The sequence below is a fragment of the Spermophilus citellus genome, assembly GCF_964194105.1.
Source record: "Spermophilus citellus genome assembly, chromosome: 4".
In the NCBI taxonomy this organism is placed as follows: Eukaryota; Metazoa; Chordata; class Mammalia; order Rodentia; family Sciuridae; genus Spermophilus; species Spermophilus citellus.
In genome coordinates this window covers 166,675,546-166,699,137 of record NC_138185.1, presented here as the reverse complement: position 1 = coordinate 166,699,137, position 23,592 = coordinate 166,675,546, and the positions used below count along the sequence as shown (strand labels likewise).

At 39.6% G+C, this 23,592-nt stretch overlaps 2 protein-coding genes across 2 annotated transcripts in view; one reads left to right on the top strand and one right to left on the bottom strand.

Annotated features, from left to right (window-relative positions):
* ABHD12B (abhydrolase domain containing 12B) overlaps positions 1–9,537 on the top strand; it is a gene marked incomplete at both ends in the record, with an annotated part of 33,421 nt that extends 23,884 nt beyond the window's left edge. Inside the window, 6 exon segments of the mRNA XM_081289708.1 lie at positions 246–328; positions 1,666–1,744; positions 2,762–2,880; positions 9,323–9,354; positions 9,357–9,418; positions 9,421–9,537. Of these exon segments, the coding sequence (XP_081145834.1) occupies positions 246–328; positions 1,666–1,744; positions 2,762–2,880; positions 9,323–9,354; positions 9,357–9,418; positions 9,421–9,537 (492 nt within the window).
* PYGL (glycogen phosphorylase L) overlaps positions 3,977–23,592 on the bottom strand; it is a 35,662-nt gene continuing 16,046 nt past the window's right edge. Inside the window, exons 5-20 of the mRNA XM_081289704.1 lie at positions 22,361–22,492; positions 18,987–19,098; positions 18,614–18,696; positions 14,822–14,965; positions 14,502–14,594; positions 13,687–13,833; positions 13,187–13,350; positions 12,574–12,688; positions 11,996–12,097; positions 11,725–11,872; positions 11,545–11,603; positions 11,298–11,439; positions 9,489–9,696; positions 7,231–7,365; positions 6,724–6,790; positions 3,977–4,291 (exon numbers count right to left, since the gene is read on the bottom strand). Of these exons, the coding sequence (XP_081145830.1) occupies positions 4,115–4,291; positions 6,724–6,790; positions 7,231–7,365; positions 9,489–9,696; positions 11,298–11,439; positions 11,545–11,603; positions 11,725–11,872; positions 11,996–12,097; positions 12,574–12,688; positions 13,187–13,350; positions 13,687–13,833; positions 14,502–14,594; positions 14,822–14,965; positions 18,614–18,696; positions 18,987–19,098; positions 22,361–22,492 (2,028 nt within the window). The 3' untranslated portion in view covers positions 3,977–4,114. The remainder of the gene's footprint in view (positions 4,292–6,723; positions 6,791–7,230; positions 7,366–9,488; positions 9,697–11,297; positions 11,440–11,544; positions 11,604–11,724; positions 11,873–11,995; positions 12,098–12,573; positions 12,689–13,186; positions 13,351–13,686; positions 13,834–14,501; positions 14,595–14,821; positions 14,966–18,613; positions 18,697–18,986; positions 19,099–22,360; positions 22,493–23,592) is intronic.

The window sequence follows — 23,592 nt, the reverse complement described above, 5'->3', positions numbered from 1 at the left end:
ATGTTAACTGATTATCTACAGTGGTAGAAATACATAAAACTTGTTTCTTTGTTCCTTTCTGTTCTTTTTCCCCAAAGTTCCTACAAAACATGAATTACCTTTTAAAATCATAAGTTTTCTAAAAAAGTTCATTATATTTAGAAAGTTGCTACTTTCTATGTTAGTATGGCTTGTGGTGAGAAACTATAACAAATGGCACAGCTATGTGGGACAATTATTAATGTTGCTTTTTTTTTTAAAAATAGATTTACCAGAAGCTGCCAGGATGTGTACAGGTGCTTATGGATGCCCTGAGAAAAGACAGGATTGTCTTCCCCAGTGATGAAAAGTAAGCTATGATGAGAAGCTCCACTGTTGCTCCAGGTTAACTAATATGTAACTTATGGTGATGACAGATCTAAATCCTGTCCTTATTTTCTTAGAATATTGTTCTAGCATTCTTAGATGGACACTAGGCTTTGGGCTAGAGTTTCTATGAATTTTTAATATTTGCTATTTCCCTCTTGTCTAATCCAATGTCTTCACCAGTACAGTTTTCCCTATGAACTCAGACTTGTATATTTAGGACCTATAAGACCTTTTAAAGGTCCTCTGGGGTCTAGTCTAATATTTCTTAAGGGGTCTCTGACTTTTAGGCCTCATTCCCCATGTAACCCAAACCCACTTGATATCCATCCTCCTAACCCAACAGCAGATCCAGTGAATTTATGAAATTTGAGAATACTTCTAATCGGTAGTGGTCAACTTTGTTTGTATTTTAACACACCTAAGGAACTTTATCATGCTCAGAGGTGGCGCGAAGTCACCATGGCAGGGGTGGATGGGTATCAGAATTTGGGAAGGACTGAGAAGCGCTGTTTGAGAAAGTCACTCGAGTGGGCATCAAGGCACTGTTTGTGCTGTAGCCTTTTTGGATAACCAAATTAAGAGACTGACCAGGAAGCCAGTCAAAAGCTTGTCAACTGCATGTCCATCCTCTACTATTATGGGAAAGGTAAATTAATTGCCCCAAAGAGGTCTCTGGATCTGTGATACTTTTTATTATTTTTGGGTTTTGAGTTATTTTCTTTTATATTCTTTTAATTAAAATATTCAGATAATACAGAATAAGGTGGAATAAGAAAAAAATACAAGGTCTTCTAACATTGTGCAAATTCAGCATCTCAGTGTATTTCTTCAGTATTTCCCAAAGTCAGATAGAAGTAAGTTAAATTAATGAAATATTCAAATTGTTTAAAAGGACATTTTCCTGGAAAAAAAGTTACCCTATGCAATTTTTTAATACATGAAGCTGTTATTCTTTGGAAGGAAGGATATTTCTTGTAAATGAAGTTTTAGATGAACTTTATGTTTTGCTAAAACTTTACCTGAGAAAAGGAGAGATCATCTTCTTCCTTGTATGTCTTCAAAAAAATATTTGAGTAGTACCTAATATGTGCCAACCATTGTTCTAGATACTGGCGATCTTACAGCTCTTTAGGTTATTTGGGAAGAGACTGAATAATGATAGTTTATACATTATCATCATGATTATTATTTTTATCATGAAATTAGTTCTTTTTATATGTGAGAAAGGAAAAAGGTATTAACTTTGAAAAAAAAAAGAAAAGGAGAGATCTCAATGCACAGCTCCTGAACTGAATGCTTTTCTCCCACTTGTCTCAGTGTTAAATTCCTGTCTTCTCCCCTGCTCATCTTACATGGAGAGGATGACAGGACTGTGCCTTTGGAGCGTGGAAAAAAGGTAAACGATAAGCTCAGAGCCCACTGAAACTCACTATATGCATTTCTTTTTTTTTTTTTTCAGCCAGCTGAACTTTGGTTAGTTTTAAGGAAGAACTCCAACAGTATAGGGGATTCCGCACCCTTAAACAGCCATGATGCCTGGGGTTTCCACAACAGATTTCAGTGTCTTTGGCTTACTTAGCTCAAAGGCATGTTTGTGGGCGGAGTTGGGTCCCTCATGTGGGGTCTGTGGTTCCTAAGTGGAGAGAAGATTCCAGGCTGTGTGGGAAGCTCCATGTTTGTGTTAGTCAGCTTTTTGTTGCTCTAATCAAAATATCTGAGAAGAACAATTTAGAGGAGGAAGAGTTTATTCTGGCTCAGTGTTTTAGAGGTCTCAGTCCATGGTGAAACACTATGGTGAAAGGGCATGGTGGAGGGAAACTCCTCAGCTCCTGGCAGCCAGGAAGGAGAGAGAAGGATCAAGGAGCCAGGGACTGGAGATCTAATCCCCTAGAGCATGCCTCCAGTGACTGCCTGCCTTTAGCCACACCTACCCACCTACAGTTACCACCTAGGATGGTAGTGTTTTCAAATAATTAAATGGATTATTACAGTTCTCATAGTCTGATCATTTTTCCTCCAAATATTCCTATGTTCTAACATAAGCTCTGGGTGGACATTTCATAGCCAAACCACAAAATGTTGCTTCTACTGTAGTGGCTCTAAAATTAGGGATGCAGTTTTTCCCTTTAAACTAACCTCTCCTGGAGTAGGTCCATAACATACCCTGTCCCTCTGCAGTGAGGTACAGGCAGAGGAGGATGAGGTTTGATCAGTGTCCTATATTGGCTGTGCAGCCTTCTTTTCCTTAGCTGTAGAGGCAGCTAGCTGGGGACATGGAGAGGCCTCATGTCTCTGAACCAATGAGATAAACTCCCCAAGTTGGTTGTTTCTGTACTTTTTTAGGAAAATCATATAGGGAGCCTATGGCTTTGAACTGTTGGCCTTTGAGTCCCTTTTTTTCTTTTTCTTTCAGCTCTATGAAATTGCACATGATGCCTACAGGCACAAAGAGAGGGTCAAGATGGTTATCTTTCCTCCTGGTTTCCATCACAATTTCCTTTATAAAAGTCCCATACTATTAAAAACTGTGAGGTAAGAACTGCTTTTTTGAATACATCTATTTTCCTGTAAAAGCAATTAGGACTGCTCTGGCTTACCTGGATCTAAGGAAGGAAGGTGTGGGCTGATCTAGGTTCTTTTTCTGCAGAGATTTCCTGAGTGAGCAGTGGGCATGAGGTCATGCGAGCAGCATCAATCTTCACTGAAGACTTGGTCCAAATACTACCTATAAGGTGTATTTTCCTTATGCAACATTCTCCTGGGATGCTTGAATGAGCTGAAACCACTGACACTTCCCCAAGACACTTGTCATCTAAACAAGGAGAATGTATGGGTGGGATGGAATGTTCTCATTTAGCTCTTCATAGTCTACTTTGAAATATGCTGAAACCTCATCACTGTGGAGAATCAGAATTTGGTAAAATTTGTATCTCATCTAAAAATGTATAGTCATCAGACTGGGGACATTTGCTATGGTGGGAACATCTGCACCTGCCCCCAAATTCATATGTCAAAGGTTATGATGTTGGGGGAGGTGACTGGATCATGAGAGTTCAGTCATGAACAGGATTAGGGTCCTTATGAAATAGGCCCAAAGAGCTCTGTACCTCTTCCACTGGGAGGACACAACAAGAAGACCACACCTATGAACAGAAAGTGGTCCCCACTAGACACTGAATCTGCTAGCCCCTTGATTTTGGACTTCTAATTGCCAGAACTATGAGAAATAAATTTCTATTGTTTATAAGTTATTCCATTTATGACATTTTGTTACAGCAGCCTGAATAGACTAAGACATAGTCTTTGGTTTGGACTTAGCAGTATTAAATAAAGGTGCTTCGGGCTGGGGCTGTAGCTCAGTGGTAGAGCACCTGCCTTGCATGTGTGAGGCACTGGGTTTCATCCTCAGTATCACATAAAAATAAATAAATAAAGATATTTAAAAAAAAACGGTGCTTCACTGTAGTTAAAGAATTTGTTTTTGTTTAATTCATTTAAATAGCAGTATCAAGTTCTAAGCACTTTTCCAACTTTCTGATTAGTTTTGGGTTAAGTCCTTGCAGGCTACCAATCTGCTATAAAGCAATAAGTTTTGGCACTCCTGGAGTCTTCAGAAATTGACACTTTATTTAGTCCTAAATACAACCATACATGTTCCCTTTCCATTCCCAGAGATACTTAACTATTAGCTAATAAATCAATGAATGCTGTGAAAATGTTCAAATTCAATAAGAAGCTCTTTTTTTTTTTAGAGACATGTTATGATTCAGTTTCCATTGGCTTTGTCCACCCCATTCCTAGATTCATTGGACAGGGAGATCTTTAGATCCGAAGGCTCCATGTTCCAGATGTCCCTGGCATATTCCTTAATTGTCCGGTCACTGGAGAATTTCCCAGAGGCAGCTATGTTTTTGAGTACCATCATGTTCCAGGCTTTCTGATTCTGTGAAAAAAATATGCGGGTACAGCCTGAGTGCCAGCGAGCTTCATGACAAACATCAGACCAAGCATATTTCATGGAGAAAATGACAGGAGTAAACTAGAATGAATTACAAACACATTGTCTCCACAGTTGACAGATAGGTATGGAATGCACTTTTCTCATATTCAGAGTATACTTCTCTGAGGAACAAAAAAATATTTTTCATTTTAAGAGAAACTATGGGTGTGAATTTTCTAGTTGGTAATTCTTCCTATACTTAAAATGCTTTGGCATGTAAGTTATATACATTTCCCATGCTCTATTTTGAAGGAGGGCACCTCCCTTTAAACTATGGGGCAGGAAGAGACTAACATTCATTGTCTGCAAGATGCCATGTCAAGAGATTTAACATGTGGCTCACAAAGTATGAAAATCTCTGCTCCAGAATGTCAGCTACAAAACAGTGAAAGACTCTGTTGACCCACTTAGCTTCTCTTGTTCTTTCCGAAGTATATGGCCTAGTAGGTTTACACTAAATTCCAAATACCCCATTGGGGTTCCAAAACAGGGTGAAACAAGACACCTTAATAAAAATATAATATCACAATTTTATGATTTTATGTAAAATAATATAAAATGATGGTTAACTTATAGCCTCGTGATTTTCCAAAGAACTCTGAAAGTTAACTGAGAGCTACTCAAAGTTGTTAACCATGCATAATAAGCCTTTAAGAGCAAGACTAAAACTACCATCAAACCTTAAGTTACTGCAATTAGTTCAGACTTTTGAAACTTACTATGATAACAAAACTTCCACTGGGAGGACACAACAAGAAGACAACACCTTTCTTCCCTTTCTTCAACTGCTTAAATGCATAGTGAACAGCTTTCCCAGCTAGGTAGGTCATGTTTACTAAGCCTCAAGAACATAATACTGTTAAGAGTAGAAAACTGCAATTTGCATTAATAAACAAGCAAGATGGAATCACATCCTGGGCTTCTAGATGGTCATCCTTTGGGATTGGGCCACACATTTACAGAGGAGATCCCCTGTGTAAAACTGACATTTACATTTGTCCCTGTCCTTGTTCATATTTTCCTTTCCTGCTCTGTTCTACTTACATTTCCCTTTATCTGTCTTTGAGTTCATGATGGCTATATGTGGCTGCTGCCTCCAAAGTTCAAGAAGCAGGTAGTGATGTAGTTTAGCTCTAGTGCGGTCTCACTTGTTCAAAGCGGTTACCAACTTCTCTGATCTATACACTGTTGGGGGATGGGTGTGACTCAAACCAGAAGATAGTGGCCAGAAAGCCGCACAGACCTTGAATAATCCCATTTGAAAACCCCAATAGGATACCTATGATGAATAGGAACTACCTGTCACCTGTCTTGGAAAAGGAATAGAAAACAAAGTTAGTGGTGCCGTCCCAGGAGTCTTGGCACAGAGCTGCCTCTCCTGTATCCATTCCATTGGGAGGACCTGAAATTCTCCAAGTCTCTCTTATCAGACATGATCCACCTTGACACATCCTTACAAAATACACCTAGAGGACTATTTGATAAAGGTGTACCACTTTGCATGTGAGCCTTATTCACGTGACTCTAGCTATTATTTTATTTTTTCTGTATAATTTGAAAAAAAATTCAAACATAAAAACTCTCCTCCTTCTATATAGTTTTATTTTATTTCTATAGCCCTACTCTAGTAGTTGAGAGGTATTTACTTTGCAATTTTCAAAGAATGGGGTGGGGGGTCAGTTCTTATTCCAATAAACTAAGGCTCAACCTTAGAATCATCTTGGCAGGTTTTCCAAATACTAATGGTGGATACCACACACTGCTGGGTCAGAATCTCAGGTGAGACAGCAGAGGACAGCAGTGTGTGTGTGTGTGGGGGGCATATCCATACTTTATAATAGTGGCCTTGGTGATTGTGATGTACACCTCTGGTGAAGAATTCTGCAGTGCAGGTTGCTTGAGGGAAGCTGGGCACAAATCTCCTTTCTTGTCTGTGCTATACTCTCAGTGCCAAGCATGGTGCTTGTCATGAAGACCCTGAATGTCTTTCTAAGGATTTATACCCTGAACTTCTAGAATGTGCCTGCTACCTGCTGCTATATGCTCAATAAATGTGATTTTTACTCGGGTATTAAAAAGTTTTACAATTATTACTGAAATCTTGAATCCCAACCTCTGCCTAAACTTATGAAAAGTCAAGTTTTGATCTGAACAATCTGAATAGTTACCTCATTTCATTTTTCTCTTGTGGTGCTGGGGATCAAATCCAAGGCCTTCCTTATATATGTTAAGCATATACTCTACCACTGAGGCATACCCCAAACCCCACCTATTTGTGATTGATTAGGGGGGCCCTGATATTTAGATTTACTGAAACAAAAAGTTTAATCATGCTAAACTGGGTTCTTTCACAAATCTCCACAAAATTTACTCACCATGTACAGCTGACTGACTTTTTCTTGACATTTGACATAGGCTTCATAGTCTGCAAAGACTTTAAATCTGTTTTTTTTTTTTTTTGCGGGGGGGGGTGTTAGAAGGAAAAAACAAAACAACAGAAGGCTTCATTAACAGATGCAAGCTAAGATTCTACTTAAAATTCTCTTTTGCTTAATGTCAGGCATGGCTGGTTTACCTGTTCATAAGAATGTTTGCCAGCCCTCAACATTTTTATGGTTCTTCCCACATTTAAATATATCAAAATATGTATGTTAGAAAGTTGACTATATCAGTGGAAGATGAAAAAGTATGCCAGGTTTGAGGGTCTTATTCTTAAATCTTAGTAGCACCATTGGTGAAGACTCTTCCCATCCTCCCACCCCCAAGCTTAGTTAGCTGATCAGATCATAGACCTAAGCTGATCTGTATGAATGGGCTGTAGTTAAAGAAGTTCTCTTCCCATTTCACAGCCTAAATCGCACCATCTTCTTATAGGAACTCACCTGTCATGATAAAACAACATATTGATGATATCTTTGAAGAGGTCAGGTTGCTTAGGAGAAAAGAACCCATTATCAATTTGATCGATGGCCAGCTGAAGCTCTGGAAGTGCCTCGTAGTACTCTTTTGCCTTGTATCTGTGGGGGAGGGATGGGTGGTGATGACAAAAAGACTGTTAGTGTGTGCGGTTAACCACACAGTCGACACTGCAGTAGCTATAAAAATGCATTAATTGTGGCATATTTGAAATCCACCATTCTGATTAATGCATTCCAATAAAAGTTTTAATTAAAAATGCATTCAGATATACTAGCATTTATAGAAGTCATCATAGATTTCAACATGAGTGCAAATAATTTCTTTTCTAGATTCTGAAGGTTTTTTCCCTTCTAAATTTAATTCAATCCTGTAACCAAAGACACTAAGAACAGTAGATACTGAAAACTCTAGTCACACAGCAATAGTCTTATCTGCTAGAATGTGGCAAGGTTCATTTCAAAGCAGACTTTATGACTCTAAACAAGCCTTGTCTTACAGGAACCAGTTGCTTTTTGGATCCACAGATTCTTCAAATTTGTTGCTACTGAGTGAAATTTACTTCTAAGTCAGGAAATATATTCAATACCCTCCCAATTTTGTGACCCCTAGAGCTCCTTTGGACATTGCTCTTCATTTCTTGCTTGAGCTCAGGTTGAAAAACACAGTTAGGTAGTAAGTGACAACAAATATTCCTGAGTACTTCTGTATATTCCTATCCTCTACCATGTTTTGGTTCATCTCTTTGAGATCTTAGGGAAGTACTAGATAGTGATTTAAATTTTAGTTAAAAACTTGCAACTAGTTACTAGTTCATCTTTTGGTTAATGTTAAAAATCACAATGCAAATTAAAACTACACTGAGATTCCATCTCACTCCAGTCAGGATGGCATTTACCAAGAATACAAGTAACAAGAGGTGAACAGAGATCCTACATTTTGGGGGCAAATTTTTACCACACACACATCAGATATAACACTAGTCTCTATGGTATATAAATAACTCAAAAAACTTAACATCAAAAAAAAAAAAAAAAACCCAATCCATAAATGGGCTAAAGAGCTGAAGAGACACCTCTCAGAAGAAGATATACAATCAATCAAGAAATATTTGAAAAAATGTTCAACATCTCTAGTAATTAGAGAAATGCAAATCAAAACTACTCTTAAGATTCCGTCTCATGCCAGTCAGAATGGCAGCTTTCAAGAATACGAACAACAGTAAGTATTGGTGAGGATGTAGGGGAAAAGGCACACTCATACCTTGCTGGTGGGACTGCAAATTGGTGCAACCAATCTGGAAAGCAGCATGGAGATTCCTTAGAAAACTTGGAATGGAACCACCATTTGACCCAGCTATCCCATTCCTTGGTTTTTACTCAAAGGACTTAAAATCAGCATACTACACTGATGCAGCCATGTCAATGTTTTTAGCAGCTTAATGCACAATAGCTAAGCTATGTAACCAACCTAGGTGTCCTTCAACAGATGAATGGATAAAGAAAACATGGTACATATACACAACAGAATATTACTCAGCTATGAAGATGAATGAAATTATGGCATTTGCAGGCAAATAGATGGAACTGGAGACTATCATGCTAAGCAAAACAAGCCAAATCCCTGAAACCAAAGGCCAATGTTCCCTCTGATATGAAGATGCTGATTCACAATAGGCAGAGGTGGGAGGGGTGGGGGGCAGTGGAGGTTCACTGGATTAGACAAGGGGGAGCTAGAGGAACAGAGGGGGAATGGGAATGGGAAAGACAGTAGAATGAATCATATGACATAACTTTTCTATGTTTATATGTGAATACACGACCAGTGTCACTCCACATCATCTACAACCACAAGAATGAAAAGTTGTACTCATGCGTGCATGTCAAAATACATTCTACTGTAATGTATAACTAAAAAGAAAAAAATAAAATAAAAAGTTAAAAATCACAGATATAGAGAACCAAATAGCTCACTGAGGCTGCAATGGCTGGTAACAAACAGAGACTTCTTCATGTACCTGTGCCTAAGCTTCCTTTATTTTTATCTTCTGGATTTTAGACTTATCTGTGGCCCAGGAGGCTCTCCTGACTCCTCGGGGAGATGTTCTGCTGCCTCAACACATGTGACCCCACCTCAGTGGGATATGTGTACAGGCAGGAAGCCCTCTGAGATCACACACCCTCCTGGGCATCACCTGCCCAACAAAGAGGAGCTGCTCTCTCACCCTTTCTTGTCCAGAGCAGCCACATCATCTATCCTCATGCCGAAGATAAACAGGTTCTCTTCTCCGGCTTCCTCTGCCATTTCCACGTTGGCCCCATCCATAGTCCCAATGGTCAGGGCGCCATTCAGCATGAACTTCATGTTGCCTGTCCCCGAGGCTTCAGTGCCTGCAGTGGAAATCTGCTCTGACAGATCTGTGGCTGGAATGACTGTAAGGGAGACACAGTAGTATCAGTGATTCTCTCTCTCGATTTTGTAACTATTTATCTAGCTGTCCTGTTTTGATGATTAATATATGCTAAATAGGATAAGCATTCAAAGTGGGGTACAAGGACAGAGTTGCTCTTTTTCCTTGATGCAGGCAACCACATTTGTCTACTTTGTCCTTAATTTTTTATTGCTGCATTATAATTATCCATAATAGTGGCATTCATTGTCACATATTCATACATGCGCTTTGTCCATTTGTGATGTGTTATATAACTATGTGCTTATAATACTATTTCTTGGTTTATAAAGTTTGAAGAGTATCTATAGACTTTTTTTAATATTTATTTTTTAGTTTTAGGTGGACACAATATCTTTATGTTATTTTTATGTGGTGCTGAGAATTGAACCCAGTGCCTCACGCATGCTAGGCGAGCACGCTACCACTTGAGCCACATCCGCAGCCCAGTATCTATAGACTTTTGAGCTTTAAATGTTGACATTACATTTCTCTTGTCCTCTTTCTCCTTTCTAATATTTGTTCTAGTTTTATTTTTATTTCTTCTGCTTTATTAAATATATTGAAACCTCTCTTTCTTAGTCCATAAAATGCAGAGAGGTCTCTAGACTCCTCTTTTGCAAGCTCAGGTTGGATTTCTGATCTCTTTCTATTTCTCACCTCCCTCCTCCCACTCTCACTGCAGAGAAATCAGCCACTTGCAACTGAGGTGTGCCTGTGGTTAGACACTAAGCCTCTGTTTCTCAGCCTTATTTATACACAAATTAGAGCTGCCTGAATCCCCCATACCTCCCCTTACCACAAAGGTCAGGGCAATTCTCTGCTTTACTGTGAGATTATTTGTGGATTCAATTTATATTTATTTGCAAACCTAGGAACCTAGCTCTTTTCTCTTTAGGCACAGAGCCTTAAGCAATTATCTCAAGGTATCCCAAAACAAAACAAAAAGAAAGAGCTGCCTTTCTAACTTTTTAATCTGGCAAGTAATACACAGCTGGCATTTGTGTGTGGTTGGTGCTTTGCCAGCATGTGATGCAAATATGCAAAGGTCCCAGAGGCAGAAAAAGGGACAGTGGCTTCCTGCCATCCTGTCCCCATGTGGGAACACTGTGTTTGATCCTACAGTGCCCATCTGAAGCACATCTGAACCTCGTGCTTTGGCAGCCTGATGTCTGCTCTCCTTGTTGTGACATGAACAAGTGACAGCCCTTCTTCCCAAGCAGTGACCAGAGGAATATCTGAAAATTGGATAGTTTGTGTTCTCTTGCAAAACTGGGACTGGGAACTGAAAACCTTCCAAAACTCCATTTGTACAGCACCCTCTGTGCCATGGCAGTCTCCACCTACACCTAGCTCTCCCCAGCTGGAAGGAAAATGCATTTGCATATGTAATCCTGTGATACTGACCCTGGAGACATCAGACTTATTGTTACTTGGGTCACCTTAATAGCTCCTGCCTTATTTTTCCTATGAGTGACACCTTCTATCCTAAATTACTAGCTCCCTGAGGTCAGCTACCCCATTTCCAGCACTTGCAATCCCTCCAATTTGTCCCACCCCCATGGTTTGCAATGAAGGCAGTACCTTTTTCAGCAAGAGACACTCTATAGTTCTCCAAGAAGATGACTTTCAACTTGCTTCCAACCATGGGGTCATTGTTCACCACCTCGGCCACTGAAGTGATCAGCTTTATGATCATTTTGGCCATGTGATATCCTGGAGCAGCCTTAGGGAAGAATGGCAAAGGCATTGACAGGAGGCATAACTGGTGAAGTGGAGAAATGGCAAGAGATAAGAACCCTCAGGTCCCCAAGGAATGCAGTCAGCTTACTTTGCCACCAATTATAACTGTCCTTGGCACAAATAACTTCTTAGGGTCTTTTTTAATGCCTGAAAAAGATGGAGAAGGGAGTGGAATGGAAGAGAGCTATTTGCAGAGGTGGTGGGAACTACCCCCAGACTGTTGCTTCCACCTCCATGGGATTCCTTGGTAGCTAAAGGGCAGACTCACGGTTGTACATGGTGATCACATGCAAGCAGTTCAAGAGCTGCCGCTTGTATTCATGAATCCTCTTCACCTGGACATCAAACATGGAGGATGGGTTGATCTTCACTTTGTACTCCTTCTCCAGGAACTGAGAGAACTTCAGCTTATTCTCCTGTTGAGACAGTGCATGGGGCAGAGCCCTTCTGACTTAGAAGGTTTGGGTGTCTATTTTTAAAAACTGCAGTGTACACCCTTGAAGGCAGCTCCAGGGCAGTGAGCCCATCTGGAACCTTACCTGCTTCACGTTGGCGATTTCCCGGAGGAAGACATCATCGCCCAGGAAACCATGTAGCTTCGTCAGCTGGCTCAAGTCTTTCACATAGTCTTCCCCAATTTTCTTTCAGTGTAAAGGAAGATGTGATTTTTATTCAGGGATGGTAATCAAGCCCAAATGAGCAGCTCTGTCAATATGGGGTGAGGGCCTCTCTTATTGTAAGAGTATAGTTCCTGGACCACACAGTTCATAGAATGGTCTCACTCATTGAAAAGGCTAGAAATTCTCCATGGGAAGAACACTTTTTCTAGTATCTTATATTAGTCACAGTGCTATTGAAGTGTTAAAAATAGGAAATCTACTTAAAGGGGTGACCAAGAACCTAGGTTCTGCTAGTTATTTACATGCTCTTTGTTATTCTCTCTTACTAATACGGATACCATTTTCCATCTGTGTGTCAGGCTATTACTCATGATTAGCTACACAATTGGCAGGGCGTGCTACTGAACCGGGCCCTGCTGCGACTGCGTTTGTGAAGTTAAGTGCACGCATATGCCTCTCACTTTCCAGCCAGACCTCCTGTCAGCTCTTCCCATTACCTCTGCAATTAGGTCTGCCAGTCCCGGGTTGCAGAGTAAGAGCCAGCGCCTTGGAGTGATCCCATTGGTTTTATTCTGAAACTTGTCTGGTTCTAGATCACTGAAGTCCTTGAATCTGGAGGTGGAAGAGACAATTCACTGAGTTTGGCTGCAACAGCAGAGTCTTGCATGCTGCATAAAGCTCAGAATCATATTCGAGAATCTAAGTGTAGGCTTAGAAAGATTACATAAAGGTGAAGGGAGGGGCTAGCAGCAGTTTTCGCTGTCATCCTAAATAGAAACTCATTTGCAATTCAAAACAATTACAAGAAAAGTTCCAAATCTAGTCACCTCCATCTGACTTCCTGCCATTGACATATATAACAGGATACTTTTTTGTTGTTTTTGTTTTTTGGCTCCTAAGTCTAGATTTAGGAAGAAGAGGAAGGGATTTTTTTTTTTTTTTTACTTTTCATATTTTCCTCTTTAAAGAGAAGTGTTCTTTGTATAAAAGAAAGTACTTTTAAATATTTTAAGAGGGCCTTTCCTCATCTGGAAATACAATCTTGCATTTATTAGCATCATTCCATGAACAGTCCATATTAGACCTGCTGCCATGGTAACGGAGGCTCACACTTTTGTCTTCACGATGTCTGAGTGGATCTTAGCCACACCATTCACAGCGTGGCAGCCCACAATGCAGAGATGGGCCATGTTGATCCTTTTGCCTCCTTCCTCTTCTATCAGGGACATCCTTCTCAGACGGTCCATATCTTTAGGAAACAAGGCCACGATTCTCTAGACAAAGGAAGAGAAAGACCATGCTGATCACTCAGGTTTAAGCAACATTGGACTGTTACTGACTTCCCAAGCAAAATCTTTGATGCAGTGAATATAAAACTTCATTCCTACAGAGAGGAGTTGAGATAGCGCTAGGGAGGTGCCACCCTTCCCTCCATTCTAGCCCTTTCAAGATGTTTTAAACACAGCCCCACTCAGACTTGAGTACTTTCGATGTATTAATGATTGAAAAGTGTTTATGCTTCAAGTTTGGAAAAGGGAAACACTGTAGCCACCCTTAACATCTTAAGACTTCATTCTGATAAGGGGTTAGAATCTCTGGAAATGACTTACATCCAAGTGCTTCTGATTTATCTCATAAATGATTTGCAAATGTCGAGGAAGCAACCTCTCTACCAGCTCCACTGGCCAGCGCTCCAGGGCTTCTGGGAGCACAGTGTGGTTGGTGTAGGCAAAGGTCTTCTGAGTGATCTCCCATGCCTGTGGGGAGGGAAGGGTCAGCTGCTTTGTCTGCTCTGCAGGGAGTGCACCTACCTCTCAGGGCCAAGCCCTCCTCAGCTCCCTCCTGCCTGCAACAGGACAGCTCTGAGTGTGTGCTGTCAGACCCACATAATTCCACTAGGTTCCTGAATGGTCCAGATAATGGGTGCATGATTTTTTGGGAGGCGGGGAAAAACTTTATATAAAACTGTAATAGAACTGAATATAACATTCTGATAAATCTTCACTACTATTTTTTCTCTTTTTAAATTAAATGCACAAAGGTTGAAGAGTAAAAACTACAAGAACACTCTCAGGAGACACAAAATATGTTTAAAATGCGGACTTCCAAAGCCATGGGGATACTTTCAATTAGCTGTCTTCTGAGGTTAGAGAAATTTAATTTTAAATCCTCTTAGACACAAATGTGCCAAACACAACATAATCCTTAATACAGCTACTTCTCTGCCTCCCAAGAGGCATGGGTTGATTTTCTAGTCTTATTCTCAGGATGGAGTCAGGTTCGCATCAGGGCAAAATGTACCCTAACCATCAGAAGTTAGCAATAAGAACTTATTCTGAAAAACTGAAAAGAGAGCTTTTTTGGTAGTCCTTCAACAGACATTCTGGTTAATAAAGGGGGGGGGGGGGAGCCAGGCTATGCAGACCTTAGACCAGGGCAATTTTTCAATATCCACAAAAATCCTCATCAGTTCAGGAATGGCAAGTGCAGGGTGAGTGTCATTCAGTTGGATGGCCACCTGGGTGGGGAAAAGACATCAAGGTGAAGGTGACTGATGGCCCAGGGTCTGGCTGCTTTGTCCTTACATGTCTGGGGAAAGCACTGAAACAAAATGCCCAACTCCTAGGAAACACCAGAAGCATCTTATTCCCACCCAATTTTTTTAGCACTGAGAGAGAAGAGCAAATCTGCTGGAAATCCCGGTCCCTAGCTGACCCTGTCTGCATCCACATACTGAATACTTGCCTGATCTGGAAAGGCGTCAAAAACAGTTCCTGCACTGTCAGTGGAGCCAAACTTGGAGGCTTTGAAACGTCGGATAACATCTTGCAGGGTTGCCGCCACCACAAAATACTCCTGCTTCAGTCTTAGCTCCTTCCCTTCAAAAAACTTCAAGCCAGAGAGACTGAATGAAAGTGGTTCACATTGTAGGTGTGGCTAAAATGTGATCAGAGTCTTCCCCCCAGGACATGTCAAGGTCAAACCCTCTGGACAGCTGGTTAAAGATGGCAGGTTGAGCATGTTAGCATTAGCCTTTGCTCTTCCCTGAAACTCAGCAAAGGAAATTAACAAAGGTATTCAGACAAAGGATAAAGAGCCTGTGAGAAACAACAGCAAAGATGTTTTAGAAGTTGAAAAACAGTTGAATGGTAATTGAGACAAAGACCCAAGACAGCCCAATTCTGACCTGGTAGTGGAAGAGTCATAAAACAACTCATTTGATACACCAGAGCCCTCCCCAAAGCCCAGGAATTGGCAGCATCAAGTGTCTTTGAAAGTAGGAGTGAAGTTGGGGGTAAAGGTTAGTTGAAAGTTTAAGGAACAGCTGGTCTCAGATCACATCTCCCATTCCTGCAGTTAAGCAACTTTCTTTCCCAGCTCAGGCAGAAGTTGGATTTGTATTCTCTGGAGGTGGTAAGACAGGGATCTCTGAAGGCAGGGGTCTCAGCCATCTCATACTGACAATGTGGAGAGGGGGGTCAAGTTTATGTACTGAGTTCTGAGACTCTCAGCCTTCTCTCTACCAAACTTCAGAACACAGACAGCCAAGATATTGATTTTTAATGTTAATTAATCTGATCAGAAATACATTGTACTTCTCAGCCAAAAGGAAAACTGGAAGGAAATTTAAAAAATAAACAAACATAAAACCCTGAGAGTGTTTTGGTATCCAGGCAAGTTGTGAACGTGAGGGCAGAGTGAAGATGTTTTCTGATATTCAAGGTCTCAAAAAAATTGACTTCATCCATGCCTTCCCCAGGAGGTGCTGGGAGCATATGAGTACCAATAAAACAACAACAAAACAAACAAACAAACAACAACAAAAAACAAAAACAAGAAGGAGAAAGACAGGACATACAGGAAATAAAAACCTTAGATAAAAGGTGACTACATAGGTGCTCATAATGATAGGGAAGGATCCCAAGACAATAGTAGAATTGCAACCCAGGGAACAGCCATCCTAGAGAGATCCAGAAGATACTGTTCAAAAGACTGGGTAGTGGAATACCTACCATGTTTGGATATATTGAAATTTAAAAAACTGGGGTGGGGTATACAGTAAATTAAAGAAAAGTACTTAGAAAACCAGGCAAGCAAACAAAGCAAAATTATTTACAACAACAACAACAACAACAAATGAAACCTTTAAAGGAAAGGCAATCATTATATGAGAACAGTTCTATGCACAGATAGCTGCTGGCTGCATTTACAGAGTTAGAATAATGTGAACACTAAGGAGTGCATGGAAATTACATGGACTTGTGTAGAGAGAACCAGGATGGGAACTCTGTGTTTGTGTGGTGGAAGTGTGTATTGTGAGAATGTGAGGTCTGTTCTCATCCTTCAGAATAGGGAGTTGACAAACATTTAAAAATGGGGGAAAAAATTACAAAGTAGAAATAACTCTGTTCTTCAGAAATATGGAGGTAAGAACCTGAAAAAATCAACTAAAAGCAAAGGGATATATTGCTTCTGGGGAGTTGGAAATGGGAGACTATGTTTTTATAATAAGCTTCATAGAACAGTTCTTAAACTATGTGTAACTTTGACAAAAATTAAAAGTCATTAAGAGAAATGGGAATTTACAGGTGCAGAATTAGGCTTTTTTAAAACTTTATTCTTGGTACTTTTTTATATTACTTACATTTCTTTTCTAATGGTATATATCACAGTGAAAACTGTAATGAAATACAACATGACAATTTTTTAAAAAATTTGCATTAAGATGTATGAATGGTACTTTGAGAATGTGGGTAATCTGGTAATTCTTCATCTGAGCTCTGAAAGATGAGTAGGAATTTGTCAGATTAACACAGAGGGTCAGAGCACTCCCTACAGGCAGAGGAAACCAGTGCATACCACCCAGGTGGAAAAGAAGAGGGCAAACAGCCCTGGACAGCTGGGGCCTCACTGTCAGGAGTCACAGGACAGTCAGTCACCCCAGTGAAGAACTTGGGCTGCATACCTAAGACTCTGTACATCCCTTGTACCTGATCAGAAGCCTTTAAAGGACTTCAAGCTGGGGACAAATATCTCACTACTAGCAGAATGAGGATGGGCGCACTCACTCTGGAAGGGAGACTAAAGAATGGACTAGGGGTACTGCCAGGCTGAGGAGAGGGAATGAATTTGTTCTTGTGTTAAAGGTAAAAAATGATTTTATCAATCCATTCTGAAAAACAAAACAAAACACAATCCTGAGAGCTCCTTTTACCCATCAAGTCAACTTTTTACCACACATTAACTTAGTATATGTTGTCAATTACTGCAGATGATTATTTCCAGATGAAGCCAGGTTTGGTCCTTATTTGCAGAAGGAGGAGGGATTTTTTTTTTTTTTTTTTTTTTTTTAGAGAGAGAGAGAGAGAGAGAGAGAGAGAGAGAGAATTTTTTAATATTTTATTTTTTAGTTATCGGTGGACACAACATCTTTGTTTGTATGTGGTGCTGAGGATCGAACCCGGGCCGCACGAATACCAGGTGAGCGTGCCACCGCTTGAGCCACATCCCCAGCCCCAGGAGGAGGGAATTGAAGCCCTTTTTGGTTGCACAGTTTTGCAGGCCTGGGTTTGGGAGGTAGTATGGTCCTGTGCTTGGAAGCATTCTTATTTTGACTGTGAAACAGAGCAATCTTTTCTGTATTAGAGATTTACCTGAAATGTATTGAAATTGCAGCATTTTCCCCAAAGGAAAAATAACATACATGAGTAGGTTCCTGAAAACCACTCCAGCAAATCCATACAATCTTCCTCCCTTCTTAGAGACGGTGGTTTATCACCAGAAGATATCCGGTCTAAGTAGGTTTTACATCTATGTCCCCAAGAACCCTGCTTTCTACCATGTATGCAAAGCAGAGTGCTAATTTGATTGCATCCAAGATTATGTTAAGAAAGAATTGTTATAGCTTCAAGAAAATGATTTTTCTCATCGAGAAATTCAAGTTACATATGTTTGAACCAACTAAGAATTTATAGCAGTCATCTGAGATCTAGTTCCACGTTTTTTTAAAACTAAGTTATTTTTAAAATAAAATTGGAATAATCACTTGTAAGAAAAAGTTTAAAGACATGAGTAAGTACCAAAAGAAGCACGTGTTTGTTCATGAGTCTGTTCCCAGGACCATGACCACACCAAGCTGGGGGAAAGAAGGTCAGGAAGAGCCCCGTCAATGAGGGAAGAGGCCAGGCAGGATATCTTCAGGATTTTTAACTTTGCAGATAAATTTTCTGTCTGGAAAGAGAGTAGTGCTTCACCAGTGAGTCACCATTTTTTTTTTTAATATTCAGGTTCTATTTTGAAACATATCCACAAAACTCCCCAGTTAGAGAAGGGGTCATTAATCAAGGACAAAATACTTATTCTGTTTTTATGAATTGTACGAATTTGTTTTCCTTACTTGTATAGGAGGGGAAAGTTAGGCATTTCAGGAAGAGACATGAAGCCTATTCTGTATGTAAAGAAGAAGAAAAACCAATATTACATATGTATTTTATAGGGTTACTGAATAGGCTCTTTGGTCGCCACAGGATCACTCACATTATCATTGGGGTAGAGCACCCGGGAGATGTTCTCAGCCAAATTTCGGTCCAGCACAGCTTGAATGTAGTCTCCAACATTAACTGAGGGGAATGTCAGAAGAACAATAAATAGACAAGCCAGCCTTGATCTCACTTAATGTCATGCCATGTGTGATTCCTTAGATGCCCCAAAATCCAAAAGGATGTCAGCAATCCTTCATTCTGGGCTTCACATGAGGTCTGAGGGCCAGACTGAAGGATTGCTTTAAAAACTTCCCTCCCTACTCTCTCCATAAAACTTTTGCTTAGTCGCTGAAGACTTCAGATCAGAAACTAAAGCTCAATTTGGTTCTGACTAGCAACCAAAAAGATTAAACAGAAACCGTACTCACAGTCTCTGAGGTTGAAGTCATTTGGTGCTCGGGCAGACCAGAGGCGCATGGTGTTGACAGTGTTATTCATATACCCAGGCACAGGGGTGTCATAAGGCAGGGCCAGGACCACCTGTGGAAATGAATAGATGCAGCTGCTTATTGTTTCTCATATATAGGTTAACAATGGGCTGAGAGACTGCAATGGAATTCTATTCCTGGCCCTATATTAATTCAAACTGTGTAAGGTATAAACCAAGAAGAGGGTCCCAGGGCTGGATGGGGTAGTAGAGATCATGTGATTCCTCCCCCAACTGGAACATCCAGGTGGATGGTTCTTTATAGCATTTCTGTGTTGATATTCCATGTGCCCTTGCCCAGATACATAAGTAGGAGAATGCTAACTGTGGTATTAGTATTTGAAAAGGCGTATCTTTCATATTCCTGATCAAGCTGCTGCTCAATAATAATAAACATGCAAGCAGAGTGTCAAAGATGAATCTGTACCTACCCAAAGGTAACAATTAGGATAAGTTTTGTGCAGGTTACTCATTGACCCGATTGCAAACATGGTGAAAATCAGTGGAACAGGCATTTCATGAAGACAGAACATTACATACGATATTTAAAATGCATTTTTAAAGTTACATATAGAAGAGTTATTTTAGTGGTTCCTACAGCAATCTGCCAAGTCAGGTGATAATTAGCTGAGTTGGGTCTAAGATGAGAGCTTTGGAAAAATCTCACTCAATCTTTGTGACAGTCATTGAAATAGAGTATAGGAAAATGAACCATTTTTCACAATGCATTTAAAATTTATGTGAGAAATGACTCATGTCATGATTCATGTCCAAACCCTGCCTTGTCAGAGTCAAGCTCTGGAAGGAGAATGACAGGATAATTGAATTGGAGAAGGCTAGACATCATTTGGTGCAACCCACTCATTTTGGACACAAGGAGACTACGTACCCAAGGTCACAATCAGTGGCAGAGTTGAAACCTAAACACACACCTTTTTACTATTGCCTGTTGAATTATGAATGAATGAAGCATTATGGCTGGTATTAATCTGATATATTCAGTCATGCTTTCACGATCACTGTGGCTTCAAAATAATATATCACCCTTATTTGAATATCATCCACTAAAAAATAAAGGTCTCAGAGGATGTTTAAAGCAAGTTGTGATCAATCAGGAAAAGTCATTCACATAGAAGGACTGAGTCTGGGTTCAGACAAGATTTGTATTTCTGACTCTTGAAGTACACCACTTGAATCTCCTTTCAGACAACTTCAGAGAGAATCTGCCCCCTAAGAGGTCACACTGAAACTGTGCACTTTCTCCAGGAAGCTCCAGCATGGTTGAAGCACCAGAGTTGTGACTCTTCTAATGGACAGTTTTTGACTCCAGGCCTCATGGGTCCAGCCAGTTGCTCAGAGTGGCACTGCAGCCTGGAGCTCTCCCTGAGCATCCTGCTTCCTCCTGCTTCTCTTTCACAGCTGGCACCTTGGTCTGAAGACTTCCCATCTCATCCCGCTCCTTCCCACTTTACCCATCACAGGAATTCCTCCAATGTATCACTTTACCTCTAATTCTCTCTGGTCTCCCAGAGGACTCAAACACACACAAAATTAAAATGAACAGCTCAGTTTCCTGGAAGCCACCCCATGCGTGCACAGAGCGTGTCTGGCCTCATACTCTCTGAGCTCACTGGCTACCACCATGGGGCTGATCAGGTGATGGCTGTCATCCACGAAGCCTTGCATGACCTAGCTCAGCTTCCTGGTTTAACCTTTGCTTCATAATCTTGCTTTTATGGGCACAGAAACACACTCTCTCATTGAATTGTGGGATAGCTTATGAAAATATCTGAAGGTGCTTTGTAAATACAAGTTGTCTCAGCAGTGGAACCGATAGTGTAAATAGAATGCTTCCATGATAGGTGTGAACCATACATTTTGATAAAAGCCACTGGTGAAGTTTTAGGCATCAAATTCCATAACACACTTGCTAGTTTCATATTAGATACATATGTGAAATCTTTAAGTGGATTAATTACTGATTTGTTTGCATCTTTCTTCACGATATATATATATATATTCAATTGCAACTTAGATTTTGGCCTATTATTTAACTGAAATGAAAAAAAACAAAATAGGACCTTACCTTCAAATAACAGTATTAATTTATTATCTATACCATTATACTTTTTATTATAGCTCCTAGTGTGTCATCTTACATGCTTAATAAATTCATATTCTGACAGGAAATATTTTTTTAAAAAAGTCTTATTTTTCTGAATTGTAAACAGCTCTATAAGAATTAGCAAAATAAATCATATTTTTTTAAAAAAAATAGCTATATAATATGATCTTGGCTCTTTTAAGGTAAAATAAAGCATTTACTCAGAAAATAATCCATAAATCAACCAAATTTAGCATTACAATATTAATTTTGACTTCCAGTTTTCATATATAAGAGCACCATTTAGTTGGTCGTTACCATTTTCTTCGAGTGTTTGAAGAATAGTCAGTGGTTGATCTTTTCAGCCTGAGACTTTTTTTTTTTTTTTTTTTTTTGTGGTGCTGGGGATTGAACCCAGGCCTTGTGCATTCCAGGCAAGCACTCTACCAAATGAGCTATATCCCCAGCCCCTGAGACCATTTCTTATTAAACAAATATTTCAAGTGATGCTCCATTGATTAGGTGGGGCTGTCCAGTACTTAATAGGGGTTATATCAGCAAGTATGAAGATGGCAAAGCACAAACCACCACTGGGGGTGCCATTGTTCAGTGATAGAGCAATAGTCAAATCTAGTGACAGAAAAAGTTCTTCCCCAACAAGTAAATGCACTTGAATTGATACCAGCATTACTTTTCTAGAAGTGATCTGTCACAGAATAACACAGTACACTCTGCATAGTTTGCATTGTTTTTCTGACTTTACAATGAATAAGAACTTTGATAATCTTTTGAATAAACCCTGAAGTGTTAAAATATTTATCTTGGAGAAACTGTAAGTAAATGTATATATGGCAGTGGGGTGAGGAATGGCATTTAAATTTATTCCTCCTTGGCCTCAACAACTACTTCATAGAAAACTGGAGCACTAAGCAGAATGGATATTACAGAACTGACTAATTTCTGATAAAGCTGATTGCAAAATGACTCTGCTAAATCAATTGACCTTGGAAAAGTTTCTTCTCTCTTGGTGTCACTTCCCTTGTCTCCAAAATGAATGGATAGCACTAAGAGAAATGACAGATTTATTTATAAAAATGCATTCTATCATTCAATACAAAACATACTCCTCTCAATGTCACATGCATATTACAGTGGGTACTTCTTACCACTCTACCTTACACAAAATGTTCATAGCGAGGAGGCCAGAATACCTGAGTGTCAATCCACTTGGTCCCAGTTGGGGTGGTCTCTACTTTTCCATAGAAGTGTACAGGCAGCATGAATTCAGGGCGGGCCTTCTCCCAAGGGTTTCCATGCCTAAGCCAATCATCTGCCTCTTCTACCTGCAAAACAGACACTGCTTAGAATTTATTTTTCAAGAGATGTGGACCCAGTCCTTCAATTATTTCACAATAAAAATGTCTCCAACTGAAAGGACTAAAGAATATTGTTTTGGAGAGATTTTGGATTTATCACTATCAATTCATTTTTGTCTTATATCACAAAACAACAATACTTGCTAGTACTACCCTAAATGTTTCATATATATTATTGCATTTAAACCTCACACAACCCAATAGGAGGGAACTATGGATCATCCCCTTTAAAGGATGAGGAAACATAATTGCTGGAGGTCACACAAAGACTAAATGGTAGAGCTAAGATTGACTTCAGATCTGTGTGCTCTAGAGCTTCTGTCTAAATATCTGTGGATCCAACTGTCCAGTTTGAACTAAACAGAGAAGACCTCCATGGATGTTTACCACTGGATATATGAACCTGATGGGTTCTGCAAGATTCTCAAGTTTAGAATATACAGAATCAGGAAATGATACTTAAAGAACAAAATGTTTTATTTTTAAAATAAAGTATTTTTAAACCAGAAACCATTATATTTCATAGAGTTTTTTTTTTACCTCAATCCTTATGTAATTTTTTTAATGATACACATTAAGGTTCTTTTTGAAAATGTTATATACTAAGAGGTAAAAATTTATTTTATTGACAATCACAACATTTCCCCAAGTATTTATGCTAATACATAACAAAATATTTCTTATAAAAAATTTAAACCATAGTTTTTATTTAGGGTATCCTGGACAGTGAACAAATTTTGGTTTGTAACAAACAAACATACCAAAGCAAGAACAATAATAACATCAAACACACACACACACACACACACACACACACACACACGCATTTGGAGGGATACAGTTTTAAGGTAAACTGTGTAAATGAAACTTCTGAAATAGTACAAATATATTAAAAAATGGAATTCTGTTCTGGCAAGAAAGAGGTAAACATTTCCCTTGCCAATAAGATCATGCTGATAGATAACAGATATGAGTGACAGGAGCCTGAGGTGAAGGGGAATAATTCTATAAACGGGTCCTCTGTGCTGATTCTGACATGCTTTTTAAAAAAAAGGCGGCAATTTACC